This window comes from Hakea prostrata, chromosome 5 (genome assembly GCF_041222555.1).
Source record: "Hakea prostrata isolate BN-2017 chromosome 5, UWA_Hpros_2, whole genome shotgun sequence".
Taxonomy (NCBI): domain Eukaryota; kingdom Viridiplantae; phylum Streptophyta; class Magnoliopsida; order Proteales; family Proteaceae; genus Hakea; species Hakea prostrata.
The window spans coordinates 38135712-38155910 of NC_142604.1; the positions used below are offsets into that span (position 1 = coordinate 38135712).

At 37.1% G+C, this 20199-nt stretch overlaps 1 protein-coding gene across 1 annotated transcript in view; it reads left to right on the plus strand.

The window, feature by feature from the left end:
• The window catches only part of LOC149015918 (P-loop containing nucleoside triphosphate hydrolases superfamily protein), a 60634-nt gene that overhangs the window by 19615 nt on the left and 20820 nt on the right, over window positions 1-20199 (plus strand). Inside the window, exons 8-10 of the mRNA XM_089156831.1 lie at window positions 689-869; window positions 10524-10646; window positions 10726-10842. Of these exons, the coding sequence (XP_089012957.1) occupies window positions 689-869; window positions 10524-10646; window positions 10726-10842 (421 nt within the window). The remainder of the gene's footprint in view (window positions 1-688; window positions 870-10523; window positions 10647-10725; window positions 10843-20199) is intronic.

Sequence of the window (20199 nt, forward strand, 5' to 3'; positions counted from 1 at the left end):
GCCCCCAGTAGGGTATTTATGGTTTGCAAACAGAGGCAAACCTATTCTGAGTAGGAAAAGGAATACCAGTCTGAAAAACCTGTCTAAAACATAATAGGGAAAATAACAAAACAGAGAACAGATTCAAAGAATTATTCCTATTACTACTGGGAAAGGGAATTTGTTCCTCTTGATTCTTGCTAGCGCCAGATTGGGAGAGGCGATTTAGCCCTCTCACAACAGTTTGAAACCTATTAATTCCAAAGTTGATTTCCATAGTGCTTTGCACAACGTGGCCACCATGATGCCTTATAGTGGGTGAGTGTCCTTTTTCATGTTGAAATTCTTAATTATGATGATTGCTTCCTTTATAAGCTAAAACTTTATTAATCAAAATTATTTTACCCTGAAGGAATCTCAATGGTGATATAATATAAAGAGATAATTGCTGAAAGCACGCCTAATTTCTTATTATCTATATTTTGGCTAAAAATTATTATTCATTAAGTTCATAGTTCTTGAATTGTTATATAGATGACACTGGTAAAATGTGGATTAAACAGAAGAATTCAAAATTTGTTAAAGCTTTTATTAGTTCTGATTCTTACTTTGCATGTTGATCTATCAAAAAGGACAATGGTGTGTTTAACTTTCTTAAAAATATTACTACTCTTCTCATGGTTGTGGGGTTAAACCATGTTGGTTGCAGGTGCAGGGAAGAGGATAAAGATGCATATTTGTACTATATTTTGAGTGTTCATGGACAAGGCCGAACAATTGTTTTCTGTACATCAATTGCAGCTTTACGTCACATTTCATCCATATTACGCATTCTTGGCATCAGCTGTTGGACCCTACATGCTCAAATGCAACAACGAGCTAGATTGAAGGTGTTGCCTCATTTGTTATTATTTTCCTGCTTCTACATTGTCAACTGATGTTGGGGTGTGTTGTTTGTTTATACATTGTTGTGCCACTTTTATACAGCTTGAGCCTTGAGCTTTTAGGACGAGTGGTTGCAACATTCTATCAGGGCCTGAAGTTTGGGTGTTCGATCCATGGTATGTGTGAGCATGGTGGGATATCTCATGAGATATCTCGTTTTTTGAGATAGGCGAGACGAGATGGAGGTCAAGAGCAGAGAGTTGGGATATCTTGCTCGAGATCTCGCCATATCTCGCCGTATTTCACCATATCTCGCCATATTTTGCTATATCTCATCATATCTCGCCCTGGATCTCGCTGGAACTCTAAATTTTTGTCTTTTTTTTTGTGTGGATTTCGACTGAATTTTCACTTGCAACTACTCTTAGCACATCAACAACATCGAAGGAAGATCAATCATTCTCGACTTGTCTTATAAACTTATGATTTAATGACTTAGATAGAACTTCTAATGGTTGTATAATTTTATTATTCTATTCTTGAAAATTGAGATTGTGATACTCATATGGATGGAATTTTGATAACATTAAGGTTGCTTGATGCATTTGATACACTTGCTTTTCATTTATATGCCTTAAATGTTCTATATTACATGTTGTATAACCTTGCATTCCCTAAACCTACAACATTTCGGTTTCACACTATGGGTAGACTTAGAAATCATACATAGGGTTGTTTTCTGACAAATCCAAGGCCACCAATGTGTTCAAAATGCCTTAAATAGTCTAAATACCAAGTTTCAACCCAATTGGGACCCTAAAATCCACCGAGATGGGCCACCGAGTTGATGCTAAAAAATTGTATATCTCGACCGAGATCTCGCCGAGATGGTCGAGATCTCAATTTTTTTAGGAGGTGAGATCTTGCTCGAGAGCGAGATCTTCTACCATGTGTGTGAGGAGGGGTCTGTATTGTGTGTTACTGTGCTCTTGTGCATTGTACTTGGTCCCACATGATGGTGCCTCCACATATGCTTTCATGTATGAGCCATGTGTGCTTGCATGTATTAGGGCCAAAGTTGTTAAGGCATCCTGGCGCTACACTGGCACCTTGGCATTCAGTGTTTCCTTTGTTGCCTAGCTGTTATCACCTTAGGGCTTTAGGCACCTGTATTCGTGCCAACTTCAGTTTGGGGTGTCGTTGTCACTTGTCAGCTTATGCTTTGTATACTTGGTGACACAGAATGGTATGTTGTAGTAGGATGGCATGTTGTAGTAGGTCCATGTGTATGGGCCTGCACATGTGGGGCTTCGGGCCCTGGTTGAGTAGAATTGGGGGTTGGGGTCCTGGTTGAGTAGAATTGTTCAAGTGTCTTCTTCTCCATTCCAGCAGTTTACGAGCAATCATCAAGCTGCCAATCAATCAATCACAGCAATTGAAGTAAGTACAGAGCCTTCCCTACCCTCCCCCACCTCCTGTAGGTCCATCACACCTCTCCCCTGTCCCTTCCCTGTTCTGCACAACATCCCCCATCCCCTGCCCATGCTGCTGCACCTTTGCAGAAGCATCCCCAGGCCCCATAACACCCCCAGTCCCTCCCCAACTCTCCCCTGACCCCTCAGCTCCCCCACTCCCTCTTCTTCCCTACGGCTACCATGGAACCCCACCGCCTGTAGTATCCTTTTCCAGCCCCTTTCAGCCTTCTTTTCCCTCCCCCTAGGATTGCACCTAGCCCTAGGTCTTAGTCCTAGTGTTATTTGCCCTATTAAACCTAGTTCCCCTAGTTTAGAAAAAATTCTCCCTTCTTCCTTGGGAAAATTCTGCTGACATTAAATTCCTGAAATCTGAATCTGTTTTAAGTTCTGATCATATCCTAAAGTCCAGATCAATAAATTTCAGTTCTGAAGTTGCAGAATAGCATGAAGCCAGTTCTGAATCTGCTGAAACGGGCAAGGCAGAGCTTATCCTACCCTAGCCAAAATATGTGGAAACCCTAGTTTTCTGTTTTGTTCAAATTTCTGATCGGACATTACATTTCCACAGAGTTTTAAAGTACTAAAATACCCTACCTGGGATTTTCGTTCTTCATTGCTGGAATTCTTGGGCAGCCCTTAGATTTAGGGAAATTCCCAAAATACCCTTAGCGCTAGATCTGGGTTTACATCAGTAGGTTTTCAATTAGAAAATAAAAGGGGGGAAGATGGTAAGGTGATAGGGATAGCTCACTGCCACTTCGATGCTAGAGCCGTAAATGATGTTGTGGAGATGCTCGAATGGTTTAAATGCGGGCTGAAAACACAGCCAGTGGAGGATCCTTCCTCGTCCTCACAAGAAATTCAAACCCATGCATTCTGAAATTCCTTACCAAAGCCAGAATACTACTCTTGATGAATAGAAAATTAAACACATAAACAGAGCTGAATAGCTTGAATTTTACTAACAATGTACTGGAGAATATGATCCATGATAGGAGGATATTTATAGCCTTATGGTTAAAGAAAAACCTATGAAAATAGAAGTCCTACGTGGACTTGGACTGAATTTAGGAACCTTCTTAAAATAGAATCTCTAATTGGATGTGAACTCTAACTAACATGATTGAGACTAGAAAACAATGACAACTACAACAATAAGCCTTGTCCTAACTAAATGTGTTTGGCTACATGATTTTTGCCCTCCAATCAGTTATGTTTTAGACCATGCTAGATACAAGGCCACTTCTTTTAAGGGTTTCTTAGGTTTGCCCCTAGCTCTTTTAGTTCCTTCAATTTGGACTGTATCACTTCTTCGACTAGGGACATTTATAGGTCTTCGTTGAACGTCTTTCTCGTAGCTTATCACTTATGTGAGCAACTCCAAGTCTAATTCTAATATGATCATCCTAGTTTTGCCATTCATCCATCTTAGTGTCCTCATTTCTACTACATAGAGTTTATCTACATGATTCTTTTTAACAGCCAACACTCTGCACCGTACATCATAGCTGGTTGAACGACGGTCCTGTAGTATTTTCCTTTAAGCTTTAATGGAATATGTCGATCACACAAGACCCCGGATAAACCTCTTGACTTCATCTACCCTATTTTGATTCTTTGGGAAACATATCCTCTATATTACTATTTTTATTTATAATTGAACCAAGGTACCCAAAACAATCACTTTGAGGAATCTCCTTATCATAAAGTTTCACTACCTCATTATCTACCCTATCACGACTAAAGTTACAAACTAGATATTTTGTCTTCGTCCTACTTAGTTTAAAGCCTCTTGATTCCAAAGCTACCCTCCATGATTCTAACTTGGTATTAATCCTTACTTGAGTCTAATCTATCAACACAATATCATTAGCAAAACGCATACACCAAAGAACCTTGTCCTTGAATGTCTTTGGTTAATTCATCCATTATAAATGCAAATAGATATGGACTTTAAGTTGATCCTTGATGTAGCCTAACTGTAATTGGAAATTCATTACTTTGTCCCCCCATTGTTCATACATTTTCCATTGAACCATCATACATATCCTTAACTATGTCCATGTATTTACTTGCCACCCTTCTTTTCTCTATTACTTGCCAAATTAGTGCTCTAGGAACTTTATCATTAGCTTTTTCTAGGTCAATAAATACCATATGAAGGTCTATCCTACACTCTCTATATCTTTCTATAAGTCTCCTAATTAGTAAATAGTTTCTGTCGTAAATCTTTCTAATTGGTTCTCCGTAATTGAGTTTAATTGTCTCAAATGGGTTTCAATTACCCTCTCCCATAATTTCATAGTATGACTTACTAGTTTAATGCCTTTATAGTTATTATAGCTTTGAATATCTCCTTTATTTTTGTAAATTGGAACCACGATGCTTCTCCTCTATTCATCTGGCATTTTTTCTGTAATCTTATGAGACAACTTTGTCAATCAAGCTAGTCCATTGGTTCCTAAGCTTTTCCATACTTCTATTGGGATTTCACCAGGGCCTAATGTCATGCCTAGTTTCATCCTCCTTAGTGCTTCTTTTACTTTAGACCATGGAAGAAAATTTGATCGAAATGGTCGAAATTTCGACCGAAATGCCTGCAAAAATCCAAATCGAAACTAAATGTAGTAGTAGGCACGAAATGTATCCATATCGTTTCGTATCGACCGAAATTTCAACCATTTCGACCAAATTTCGACATATCAGCATTCAACTTGTTTTTCCTTAGCTTTTGTTGATTTCTATCCCATTTTCACCTAATTTTCACTACTCCTTTGCCTTCAAACACCACTTTTGCTCATTTTTTTGCCTCCAAACACCTCCTAAGCCACAACAGCTACAAAGGAAACTCTAGCAACAATAGAGTATGAAGCATGAGCCACACCCAACAGTTCCAAACTTCCCCTTTTTTTATTTTTGTTTTGTTCATGCCTTAAATGATCTTGTATTGCCTTGAAATTAATATATGTTTAGCCTAGGACTATGATCTATAATTGTGTTTTGTTAAACTTATCTTTTTATTATTTGCAACCATTTTTTCATTTTTTTATTTTAATAATTATTTTCTAAAATTATGTATTTTTATTTTATGTATATATGATATATAGGCTTTAGCTTAATATATTTGAGACACCATCACTTGATCTAGTCGGTCATTTTATTTTGTTGACTTGTTGTATATGTAACCATTCTACCAAACAATTCATGTATGTTGTTGATTTTATGCATGTATGCAATACAGTTTGCACTTGTCGGAACCAGTCATTTGTTAGTATGCTTGAATGATAAATTTTCAATAGTTTTGTTTTTTACAAAATACTAGTTCCATTGTGTTTATTATGCTTGAAATAGGTAGTATACAAGAATCCAAATCATTTTGAGTCCATATGAGGCCCAAAATTGAAGTTCCAATTTTCAGAAAAAGTGTCCAGTTTTGATCGAATTTTCGACCGAAACGTCGAAATTTCGGCCTTTTGCAAGGTCGAAATTCCTGTTTCGGTAGAATTTTCTTCCTTGCTTTAGACATCCAAATTCTCCATATATGTGTTAAGAAATTGGTACGTTGGTGGGTGGTGTAAGCGTAGGAATCACAGATACTTGAAGTGTGCTCGTTTAGTAGGCTAGAAAAATAGATTTCCTATCTCTTCTTAATGTCCTCATCACATACTAGTACTTTACCATCTGCACATTTAATACATCTAACATAAACAAGATCTCTACTCTTCTTAGCCTTATTTAGCTATCTTATAAATAGATTTTCCCCCTCCTTAGTACCCAACTTATTATATAACTCTTCATACTTTTTCTCCCTTTTTTCCGCAATTTTCTTAGTTTCATTTCTAGCTAGCCCAACCTGTATCTTTGAAGATCCTCAACATCCTTAGTCCTTTGTCCTGTTTTAAAACAACTTTCTTATTCTTAATGGTAGCTTGAACCTCACTATCCCACCACTAAGTCTCTCTATAAGAATGGAGTTTTCCTTTTGATTCACCTAAGACATCTTTAGCCACCTTCTTGATCCACATAGCCATCTCATTCCACATCGCATTAGTGTTCCCCTCAAAATCCCATTTTCCTTGTTTGACTCTTTCATTAGCGAAGGATTTCAAACACTCTCCTTTAAAGTTCCACCATCTTATCCTAGAATAGTTAACCTTGCACCTTTTATGAGTTTTTGGAGTTAGACACATATCTAAGACCACAAGTTTATGTTGTGCAGCTAAGCTTTTCCCTGGTATCACCTTGCAATCCTTGCACAACAATCTAACAATTCTTCTAGTTAAGAAGAAATCTATTTGGCTTCTATGATATCCACTTTTAATGGTAATTAAATGCTCCTTTCTCTTTCTGAAGTAAGTATTTACAATAGATATATCAAAATCTACAGTAAAATCTAAAAGTGAGATCCCTCCCTCATTCCTCTCTCAAAAACCATAACCTCCATGTACACTCTCTTAGCCTCTTTGATGTTTTTCAATATGTTCATTTAGATCCACCCCTATAATAATTTTTTCTCCTTTATGAATTCCTTGCATTAATCCATCCATATTTTCCCAAAATTCTAACTTTAGACTTTCATCCAATCCTATTTGAGGTGCATATGCACAAATTATATTTACAATCCTCTTTCTCCATTACAAGCTTGATAGCAATAATCCTATCACCTACACTTTTAACATCCACCACATCATTCTTAAAGTCTTCAGCCACTATTATACCTATTCCATTTTTATTAGTTTTATTGTGAAAAATAACAACGCAAGTGTACGCTGCTGTAACAAGTAATATAATAATAAAAAAATCGTTCCCTCGAAGACTATAAAGTAAGTACCAAATTAATTATACCAATTTTATTCGAACAAATAATAAAGAAGAGAATTATTTTAGACTATAATGCAAATTGAAATTTAAATCGAGATTTGTTAATAGCTTAAAACCTAGGGGTTAGATTTCGCCATAACTAATCATTCCCACACTTTGATCCATCTTTATAATCTGAAATATTTTTTCCTGATTGATAGTCAAGATTCCTTTCCCTATCTACTAGTCTCTCTCAAGTAATAATAAAAATTCTCTCAATTGCTAACCCACTATATTTTTATGTGGGTTAAAACAACTAAGAAATCATTAAATTCTATGGATTCCCATGTAAGTATGTAACAACTACACAAACCATGTAAATATTTCTATCTACATGTAAGTCATGGCATTTACTCCAATGAACTAAAAACATAAATCCCTTATCAGTTCATTATGATTAACGAGTTAGTTGATTAGTGGCCAATTAATCAAAAGCATTAAGAACAGAAGTAAAAACTCAAATCAAAGAAAACAATATTCAGAATTATATTGATGAATTCAAGAGTGGAAATTCAAAGATAGGCTACATCTGATCCCTAGAAAAATTAAATTAGATCATTTTAGAAATTAAAAACATCACATAAGAGTTCGAGAACATTGAAAGAAGATGAAGAAAAACTTATTCCTAAGCTCCAAGTGTCCAAAGCCAACCAACGTCTCCAAAATTCGTCCTCTATGTTCCTCCGAAGCTCCGAAAACGTCCTTTATTGCTGGAGTATGCTCTCCTTTTATAGAGTAATTTCCTAGATTACATGGGATATGATTCTTGACATAGTTTGAATTAAACTCATAGTTCCTAATCTGACTCAACCAAGAAATTCTTTTGTCTAAGTGGCGTATAGATCTTATCAATTTCGAGAGCTCATTTGCATAATCCATTGGATTTAAAGATCAAGAAGTTGTGAAGCTCTCCTCCAAAAATCAGCTCGATTGGACACCAGATGACCATCCAATGAAGGGCTTGATCTAAACTGGACGAAAAGGGGAATTTTCCCTCTTCCTTTTTTAAATAGGATTCTTTTTCCTCTTTTTCCTTCTTTGATCAAGTCCCAAATAGAAAATAAAATATTGAAGCATGCAAGGACTCGTTCTCTCCATGTTTTTGACTTGAGGAAGGCTTTTAGAGTGCACTGTAACTTGATGAACAAGAGTTTCCTTTCTATAGTGGAATAAAATCCAGCTTGGTTCCATTAGGACTCTCTTTACAAAATTTTCCAATTATACCTCTGCAGATTTGATTGATAATTTCTTACAAACAAAGTAATAAATCTTAATTAGGATTTGCTAGGAAATATATAAAACACCAAAATTATAGAAATTAAAGAAAAGGGTGCAACATATTCATTTTCATATAATATTAGGGTAAATTGATATAAAACAATTATAAACATTTGGGAATATAGCAAATTAATCATCTAAAATAATATGCATGAAATCAACTTATCAAATTTTATACCCGGTGTACCAAAGTTTAAAGTCATCCAACACTTTAGCTTTTTTACCCTTCCATCTAGTCTCTTAAATGCAAGTTATATTAATCCTTCTTTTTCTCATAACATCTATTAATTCTAAGTAGGGGTGTAAATGGATAACCGAAATCCGATTCCGAATTCGCATCCGTATCCGTCCGATTATTAATAGGATGCGGATATGGTATACCCCTTTCTTACCCGATAAAATTATCCGATTAAGTTACTTATTTAGATTTATTATTCTTATAAAATTATCTAATTAAGTTACTTATTTAGATTTATTATTCTTATTTTTATAAATTTTACCTATGATATGTGACTATTTTCTGAAATATCTACCAAAATTGTTAAATTCTTAAATTTCAAACCTACCCCTCACAAATAAAAAGGTAAAGATGTAAACAGGAAGTCGAAAACTTGTATTTAATCTATATTCATGGCCATTTAGAAGAATTTACTTAAGAAAATAACTATCCGCTTATCATCCGAATCCGAGAGAATCAGTCCAAAAACCGATAGGATATTATCCGAATCCGTCCGAATATAATAGGATGCGGATATGGATATACCACTATCCGATCCGAATCCGGTCCGTTTACACCTCTAATTCTAAGTTTTTACCTGTAAAAACCCTATGTGCTAAGATGCTAATCTAATCTTATGTTTTTGGACTAACTTCTTTACTGCACTCGTCCACGGCGTGGGAACCCTTTCCTACTTGTCACCACATCCGGGCTCCGATGTGACGCATCACTTATAGGGGACGCCTTAGCTAACCTTTGCCCACTTATCACTACGCCCAAGCAATAGTGTAGTGCATCGCTTCTGTTGTCAGTGGACGCCCTAGCATAGTGTTTATCATATAAGGTCGAATCCATGAAAAGGGTTTGGCTATATTTTTTCCGGTGCCGGCTGCCAACCTGATGCACCAATCCTCCTCCTTTACTTGGGCTTGGGATTGGCAACAAACACTAGTGGAGTTACAACTAAGACTAGAAAATCTTCCTAAAATAGAAGTCCTAGTTGGACTTGGGTTTTATGACTGAAAACTTACAAGAATCCCATCCAGGGGGTTACTAACAATAACTCTAGTTGCATATAAATAATAAAAGCTGGGCAGAGTTACCATACTACCCTTGCCCAGCCAAAATTTACTTAAAAAAACTGATGTAATATTGCCATGCTCCTTGTGTAAGCCTGGGTTTACCTTGGGCCCTGGCCTTTCCACTTGGGGTAGGTCCTGGGACTACTGAGCTGATCATCAATGTGGACATGGAAGAAACATTCAAACACATTAGGAGGTTGAGGAAAAAAGGAGCTGGGATGACAATTTCCAATGAAGACTTGGAGACAAGTAGTTGACTAGGCATACAATTGACTGAAAAGGCAGCAGCAAGAAGGGCTTTGATCAAAGGGTCTTGGGATTATTATTTTTATATTCTAATCAGAACTTTGAGTTATTGAATTGGAGGTTTTTTGTAAGACCTCAATTATGCTTAATTATTTTGTTGAGTAACACTTGTGCCTACTAAAGCAACATCCAACTCTTGTTTTTCCAAGTTCTTTAGTCGTTAGAAACCATGATTTGGCAAATAAAATGAAACAATTTCCTTTTCAATCTGTCATATCTTGTGATTGTTTGCGCTTGTGTCATGGTGTATAAACCTTTTGCTATTCAGTATGGGAACTATACTTTCTACCTCCCTATAGTAGTACTTATTTGTTATTTTTTTTTTAAGGCTTCTTCATTCTACTTATTTCCACCATTTTTAGTTCAAGATTGTTTTACTTTCCCTCACTGTTTGAATGTAGACACTGAATTTTTCCCCTTCATTTTTTTTTGTTATAATAGGCAGTTGATCGTTTTCGTGGAAATGAACATGGGATACTTATTGCCACTGATGTTGCAGCAAGGGGGCTCGATATTCCTGGTGTTCGAACTGTTGTTCACTATCAGCTTCCACATTCTGCAGAAGTGAGTTGGAGAAATTTCAGTGGTTGAACTTGGTTTTGAGTTTTTATATTCGCTGACTAAGATTTCTGTAACTTGCTAGGTTTATGTTCATAGGAGCGGAAGAACTGCTAGAGCTTCTGCTGACGGGTGCAGCATTGCACTAATATCACCGAGTGATAGATCAAAATTTACCTCTTTATGCAGATCTTTTTCAAAGGTTCTTTTTTTTTCTTATAAATTTTTTATATTAAATCCTGAACACCATACCGAATTATTTTGGTCTTGGATCACATAGGTTTTTTTTTTCTTCTTTCAAACATCCATTTTCCCTGTTGCCATATCTTAAGTTTGTGGGAGATCCTGTACAATTTGTGATTGCTGAGACCCCAAAAACTAAGGCCCTTTGTTGCACGAGTTGTATGTTCTATTTCAATTTGTGAAAGCTTTTTAAACTTCTGATGCTATTTGGTATAATATTTGCTGTCTATAATATAAATTGAAGACTTGAGGGATCTTTAGAATTACCACTGCTTGGCTTTCAATTCGCCTCTGCCCTTCAAATGAAATTGAGTACCCTGTCGTCCTTCACTCCTTCCTTTGAAATGAGGGTGCTTCTGGTTCAATCAGTGCTTCAAACAATTTTGTTTTGTCTTCTCCATATTACCATTTCTCTAGAGTCAATTATTTGATATGAGGAACCACTGAACTCAATCACTTGCTGCCATTACTCTTCAGTTTTCTGTTGAGGTTTGTCCCATAGAGGTACTGGAATTGGATCAGTGATTTGTTTCTAGGTTTTGTCGTAAATCTAATTGCTTACTTCCAATTACGTAAATCAATAGTTCAAATTGCACTCGGTAGGTAGGGCATTTCCTATCTTCTGAATTGGAATCTGTGGCTTAGCTATTTCAATTTCGAAACCTGAATTCACTTTAGCCTATTTTGCGCGTTAAGTGTCTATGAGAGTGAGCTCAAAACATGGCAAAATTGTAGTTCTCTTGTAAAATACATCTCTTTTTGTCTCGCTTTCTCATGCATTCTTCAACAGATGGCTGCTTCCGAGTCCACCTCCTGATTTTGTCATCGTCTGATACATGTGCTTCCTTACCACTTATCCTAGAGTCATTTTTATGTCTCCCCCTGGCTGTTTTGCCCTTTTCAATCTGAATCAAATCACTGTATTGGAGCATCTTAAGGTCTCTATTAGTGTGTGGCGTCTTCTTCAGTTTTTCCTATACAACCCAAACCCACCCCCTGCTGGATGCTACGACAGTGCAACCAAAACCGACTTGCGCCTGGCCTAGTGTACCACCATTTCACACCCTCCCTCTGTTCCTTTCTCAACCACTCTCTTTCCTTGAAGACTGTTTAAACTTCTTCGCAATTATCTCTATGTTGTGTGATTGCTAATGCTACTGTGTAGACATAGTAGACAGTCATGCAAGAAGAACTGCACTCGGATCACCATGATGGTGGTAAAAAACCTGTGGCTTCTTTTTGGTAGAACCATAACTATTGTTAGAAAATAAACTTTAATCAACCAAAACAATGTAATAACAAGAACTGAGCAGAAGAAAAAAGAAGAAGAGAAGAGAAGAAGAAAAAGAAAAAGAAGAAAGAAGAAAGAAGAAGAATTGAGAGGAATCACATAAGCTTGCAATTCTAGCTTGGAACTCCTAGAATTTATAAAGATCAATAGTCTAGATTACAACTTGAGAAGCAAGCCATCTTGCCATCTAAAAAAGAGAATAAATAGTACAACTTATGGACAGAATGTTCTAGACTTCTGACTCCTAAAATTTGTCCCAAATAGAAAGTACTGAAAAAGGAAAGTTATGAAATTAGTAACTAAGAAAAAATAGAAACTGTGCTTTATAGAAACTCTCAAAACTTGTGTAGCGAGATTCCTACATTAGAAGCAGAAAGTAGAGTAGCATATCTAAAAAGGAAACAAGCATCATTCGCATAATACTATCCATGTGAATAGTAAAACAACCCAAAACTTGCGTATACTTCAAAGCAGTGAATAATCTTTTGAAACTTCTGTGCCAATTGGTGTCGGTTTTGTCCCAAACTCTTTGAGGATATTTTCCTAGTCGTTTGGACAATTGTCTTGTTCCTTGTCCTCTATGACATTCTCTGGTTTGCCCTTTAGATATTCAAAGATAAGATCCATCAGTGTTTTACACTTATGATTTTGTGTTTGATATAACAGCCCTCAACCCACATTTCCTCCAGCCTCAAGCCATCTATGAAATCCTCCAAAAGTTTTGGCTTTTTTTCTTCTTCCTGTCATTGTATAGCTCAACATACTGGAATGATCCATTTGAGTAGACCAGTCATATGTGCTTAGCTGATGGAGTATGGGTGGAATTGGAAATGGGAATACTGAAATTTTAAATGTTTTCAATGAAGAGGCATTTGAAGGTCATGTGAACCATATTCTAGGGTTTAGTTGTTGGAATATTGCCCTAGAATCAAGCTCACTCCAGGATCCTTTTCTCTTGGAATCAGCAGTCTTTTAGGACTGAAATTACCTTTGGTGGAGGGTTTTTAATATAATTAGGGTTTACAATTGTTAACCCAGGGTTAGGGTTGCTTTGGCCAGGCTTAGGGGTCAATCCTGGTACGTTTAAGGATCTGAAACCTTTCTGGAATTGTAATTTCAGAATTGAATTTTATAACTTATGTTTTGAAATTTAGGGTTTGATAGGAATTAGGGTTGCTAGGGTTTTGGGAATTTAGGAAATATGGGGTTGTTTTATGGATCTCAAAGATATGAAACCCATCTTGCGGAAGATAGCTATAAATTCATTGAGATGGAAGCTCGAGTCTACATGCGTCAGAATGGGCTGAAATTTGGAGGGAACGTAGGTTGTAATGTTGGGATATGATCCTCTAGTTTGGTGGGGGTTTGGATGGCTAAATTAAAAGATAGTATGGTGGTTGAGAAAATCGATTTTAGTAGAATGGCTTGTATGATTAGTGTGATCCCAAGCCCTTTATTTATAATGTAGTGGAAAGAACACTATTACAGAAATAACTTTACTTGGTTAACAAAAAAAAAAAAAAAGAAAACATATGAATTAAAACTCCTAATAGAACTCAACCAACACTCTCCCTCAAGTTGAGACATAGATGTTAGTCATGCCCAACTTGGTTAGAATAAGAAGGAAATCTCTTTCCTTAAAACCTTTATTGAAAATATCAATTATTGGTTTCCAAATCTCACAAAAGGCATACAGATCAGCCCTTGTTCTAGCTTTCCTTCGACAAAAATCTGTCAATTTCAATGTGCTTAGTTTGATCATGTTGCACAGGCTTATTGACACTACTAATGGCAGCCTTGTTATCACTTATCACAGTACAACATCATAGGATTTGGAACTTGAATTCCAATTTCTTCTAGTAGGCGTTTCAACCATAGTAGCTCACAAACTCCATGAACCATAGCTCTATATTCAGCTTCTGCATTGGATAAAGCTACCACATTCTATTTCTTATTCGTTCAAGTGACTAGATTACCTCCAACAAAGGTATAGTAACTTGAAATTGACTGTCAAGAGTCCCAAACTAGTCAATATTAATGTAAGCTTCTACCTTTAGACTATTAGTGGGTGACAAAAGTATTCCTTTTCCAGGAGTTCCCTTCAAGTACTGCAATATTCGAGTAACAACCTTTATATGAGGTTAATATGGATCATGCATGAACTGACTTACTATTCCTACGTTATAAGCAACGTCTGGCCAGGTTTAGGACAAGTAAATAAGCTTTCCACCAGCCTTTGATATCTTCCTTTATGGACTGGTTCTCCCTCTATCTCCTTAAGTTTAGCTCCATCCTCAATAGGGGTATCAACTACTTTACACCCCAACATTCCCACTTCTGATAATAAATCTGGATCATATTTCCTTTGGGTAGGTATATACCCTTCTTTGATTGAGCCACCTCACAATTTTTAGGAAGTATTGTAACTTTCCTTGGTCTTTAATCTCAAACTCTTTTCTGAGAAAGCCCTTTAACCATTGTGTTTCATCACACTATCATTCCTTGTGATGACAATATTATCCACATAAACAATAAGAAGTGTGATATTGACACCTGAGTTCTTGACAAAAAGTGTATGATCAACATTGCTCTGCTTCTACCCAATAGAGGTTATTACTTTATGAAGGGGTCCAAACCAACATTTTAGGAGATTGTTTCTACCCATAAATTGACCTTTTCAACCGACAAACTTTCCTAGCAGTGTTGTCATCAGGGAAACTATATGGGATCTTCGTATAGACTTCCTCTTCCAACTCCCCATCATAGTTGTCACGGCGATGAGGCGATGCTAGGCGGTTTTAGCTAGTTGGGGCGATGAGTCGACGAGGCGCCCTCCGAGGCGCTTTTGAGGCGGTCGAGGCGTTTTAAGTGAAATTTTTACTTTTTAGTGTACATCTTATACAGTAATTCATTATAAACCTATCTTATATACAATAAAAAAACTAATATTAGCCATTTAGCCTACCTCAAGTCATCCAACATACTACAAACCACACATAGTAGGTCCTAAATAAATTCCAAGTATCATACTATCATTAACAAGAATCAAGATAAGATAAAAAGTGTAACTAAATAGTAAACACATATGCATGAGCAAAACAAATAGACACTAGACAACAAACCTTCATTAAATGTCACCAACACTAGCACCACCTACAACTCCATGGCTCCACCTCCACCAGCACCTACAAGTCTACAACTCCTCTTCTACATTGTTGAGCACTTGAGCTGTAGCCAAATATCCTCACAAGGAAAAGAAGAAAATGAAACAAAGCATATAGCCAAATATCTAAATAGAAAGTTTTAAGTATTTAAGCAAACAATCCAACTTATATTTAAAATCTAAAGTCCAAATCTCAAATATACCAACACACCCATATCCAAAATTCCCAATAAAAATCCACAATCCAAATCCAAAATTCCCAATAGAAAAGTATAATTCAGCTAGTCATAATCATCATCAAGCAAATTGGTAGCAAGTGGGAGATCTTCTCGAACTTCTTGTTGCTCCAAAGAGGTAGACCTCAAACCAAAATCATCTACAATGTTCTCATCATCATGCAAATCTTCCACTTCTTCCATGTCTCCATCAGACTCAGAGTCATGTTTCTCAACCACCCTCTCTAAAGACCTGCGACATGAGTAACATATATTAACTCCAGCAGATGTTGATTCACTTGGTTGACATCTCCTTGGTCTGTTCTGGCCCTCAAGTGATGTAGATGCCCCTATAGCTCTATCAATAACGTTCCAAGTAAGATCACCCTCAGGGTGGACTAAATCATCAGGCTGATTAACCATTCATTCACTGCTCCAGTCAAGCTCATCAAGAAGTAGTGGATCATAATTTCTACTCTTTAATCGCCTTTCACTAAACCTTTCTTGAAGACGGCGATTGTACTGAATAAAAGCTAGATCATTCAACCTCTCATGTTCCAACCTATTCCTCTTCTTGGTGTGAATCTGAATTCATGAGCAATTGAAAAGAATCCCAACTCATTCTTCTAAATTTAAATTGAAAAGTGTTTTAAATACTTGAATCACTTACAAACTCAAATGTGCTCCAATTCCGTTCACAACCAGAGGAAGAACAACAAAGGCCTAGTATCCTCCATGCAATTCTTGTAAGCTCAAAAGCAATTCCTCCATGTGTATCCCACCATGTAACTATAGTACTAAAAAAAAAAGATTAACATAATAGGTAGAGTTACAAACCAAATAAGTATAACTAAAAATAAAAAAACATACAAGTAAAAACTTACGAGGACTTATTGTTGTACGTTGTTTGATAGCCATAGCTGTGGAGAAAGGACCTCTACCTTGCTTGTATTCACTAGCCCAAGACAATATCTTATCTTGTCGATGTACATCAGGAACTAGTCTTCAAACAACTTCATTGAAAGAAGTTTGGAGAGAAGTGATCAACTCATAATCATCTACATCATCTAAGTTGTAGAACTTCCCAGGATTCATAAAAAAAGGCTGCACCATATAGAGGTCTCTCCATTTGACACTCCCATCGCCTATCAATTATTTGTATGACTTTTTTTCAGAGTCATTCTTTGCCTCCAAAATTGTCCTTTATTCTTCTCTTAGCCGCTTGCATGGCTACAAACACTTCAGGCAATGCAGGTCTTTCATTAGCATCCACAATCCTCAATATAATCATAAGAGGCTGTGATGCTCTAATACAATCCTCCACACCATCCCAAAAGGCTGTAGAAAAAGTTGTTTAAGCTACTTTCTTCCCTGCTTCTGTCGTGGACAAATTGAAATTTGTCCACTCCTCAGAAATGAATAAGTGCCTTAAATCATCCTTGTGTTTCAATAAGCTTTGCAATGTCAAGAATGAAGTGGCAAACCTAGTCACTGTAGCCCTCACAAGATCCCTGCCATTTGTCTTCTGTCTCAAGGCCTCCAACAATCTTGTGTGCCTATAAATGAAAGTGGTTATTCTCTTCCCCTGAATTATCACGTTCTTATATTGTTTCAAATTCCTAATGTCCTCTAGCATCAAATCAAGACAATGGGCTGCACAGGGAGTCCAATATAATCTAGTCCTCTTCTCCATTAATAATGCCCCTGCTGCTTTGTAATTTGAGGCATTATCAGTCACCACTTGAATTACATGCTTTTCCCCAATTTCTTCAACTTTGTTATCCAATAACTGAAAGAGCATGTTTGCATCTTGCACCTGGCTAGATGCATCCATAGAACCAATGAAGAATGTTCCCTCTGGACAATTGACAAGAAAATTGATGAGATGCCTACCCTTTTTGTCAGTCCACCCATCAGACATAAGTGTGCATCCATACATCTTCCAATACTTTTCATAATTTTTCCTCATCTCCATTGTTCTTTCTTTTGCACTCTTCAACAAAGGCACCCTGACTTCATGGTAATTTGGGGCTTATACCCAGAACCATATTGTGCAATAGACTCGACCATCACCTTAAAGCTTTTAGCTTTAACTGCATTGAATGGAATGCCACACTTATACATCCAATCAGCAATGTGGTTATCCACTCGCTTATTTTCTTCGGCAGATCTCATTCTATTCAAGATGGTTGTTTGAGTGGCACCCTTAGCCCTCCTTTCTTCAACAACATCTTCAGGAGTGCGTCTAACATGCATATCCATGGGACCCCTTACTGGTTCCTTATTAAGGGCACTTTTCAGTCTCTTTGATGCAGTCCCATAGCTTGGTATCTTGGAGCACACCTCAGCCTCAGACCCTATAGTAGGTAATGTACCTCCTTCCAGTATAGGCAGGAATATGATGTTCTTCTCCAATTTGAATGTCATCATACTCCTCATTATCCAAATCAGTAACAACAGCCCTCTTTTTATTTTTCACCAACACTGCATTCATCTCTTGGGCAATTTCTGCAGTGGTCTTAGTGCACTTCATAACATCCCCATATCCACCCACTAGATGTTGCTTCAATCTTTTAATTCCTCCTTTAAAGTTTCTGTTGCACAAACTGCACCTGACTGTATTCCTATCAGCAACATCTAGCCAATATCCATATTTCCACCTTGGGTCATTTGACTTGGCCTTTCTTTTCGGGTCTTTCGAGGGATCATAGGCTTCACCCCCACTAGGAATAGGCTGACTAGAAGCAGCTGCTGGATTATCAGTTGAGGGCCTTGAGGTCATTGTAAATAACTAGTAAATATCTACAATAAAAAACATGAAACATACACATATAATCAGCCAAAATTAAAAACAATAATAAAATTGATAATGATACCATATAATTTTAATTTTGCACCATACCACTACACAATAAAAATCTTATGCATTCATCTAATCATCTCATTTCATGATAAATTGATAATAAAGCTTCTATTCTGAAAAATCAGAAAAAATTATAGAAAAAATACACTGAAGCTAATAAACAACAATAATCACTACAAAATTCCATAATAACAGAAGAGTAAGTCAAACAAAGGAATAAGACAAGCATCCAGACATGTTTTGTGGTGTACAAATACAGTAATACACATGAAAAGATACATAAGGCTGCTTAAATTATTATTCCAAAAGCAAATTAGTAAGTCATCTCTTTTATTGCCATCTAAGTCATATTAAGGCAACTTGAAAGTTCTAAAATTGCAATTTCAGACAGAATATTGCCAAAACAAAAAGGATTCCTAATGAAAGCATCGATACATTAGAGAGTTGCAAGCACATAAATCAAATGCAAGGGATGAATAAATAAAAGCAGATAATATCAAAAGAATTGTAGTTCAAAGGAATCTCATGTACACAGTGCATATATCAAGCAGTATATCTCAAGAATGCAAACCAAACCAGGAAAAAAAAAAGAAGCAACTTATAACATTGTTACAACGTAGGAAAAAAAAAAATCCGGCGACATACCGTCGCCTAAGATGGTGACCGAAGCTGCTGCAACTAACAGTGGCTTTCGTATGAGCCTATGAGGAAAAAAAAAAGAAGCAAAAGTAAGAGAGTAGTAGCAAAATTACAGAAGTCGATCAATTTAGGACCTTCCAAACTGAAAAAGAGAGTGGAGTACTATAGTGGTGTCGCCGGTGATGTTTCGGGCTATCGCCGGCGTTGCTGGTTGTCACCGGTGATGTCTCTGATTGTCGCCGGTGTCACTGGTGGTGTCGTCGATGGTCTGAAACTGGAGTAGCAGAGGGAGAGGAGTAGCAGAGAGGAAGAAGGCTCGAGAGCCAGAGCCAGAACCAGATTAGGGATTTCGTAGCCGGTGTCACTGGTGGCGTTGTCGATGCTCAGGGAGAGGAGTAGCAGAGGGCGAGGAGTAGCAGAGAGGAAGAAGACTCGAGAGCCAGAACCAGATTAGGGATTTCGTCGCTGGTGTCACTGGTGGCGTTGTCGATGTCGCCCGTGGTGTCGTTGATGTTTAGGGAGAGGAGTAGAAGAGGGCGAGAGTAGCAGAGAGGAAGAAGACTCGAGAGAGAATGAGAGATTAGGGATTTCGATTTTCATCTCGATTTTCCCTTTTGTTTTGTTTTTATTTTATTTTATTGAATTAATGTTACAAAATGATCCCATGTTTCTCAAGTACCATTTATGTAACCATTCAGCCATTAGATGATTCCCAATTGGAATCTAGTTTCCAATTCAGTTTTGGCCTTTGATTTGGAATAAATAAAATGATGATTTTTTAAAACCACAAAGGCGGTCGCCTAGCAGTATAATGCCTCCGATGCGTCACCTCGGACGCCAAGGAGACGCCTCATATATTGAGGCGACCGCCTTATGTGTTTCCTCTAAGGTGTTCATCGCCTCACTCTCTTTAATACCGCCAGGACGCCAAGGCGTCGCCTTGACAACTATGCTCCCCATGTAAGAAGGCATTCTTTACATCTAGTTGGTGCAAGTTTCAGTCTTTGTTCACAGCCACAGATAATAGAACTTTGACAGTGTTCAATTTTGCAATAGGGGCAAAAGTCTCTTCATAATCAATCCCTTAGGTTTGGGTAAATCCCTTTGCAGCTAGTCTAGCCTTCAACTTGTTGACCGATCCATCC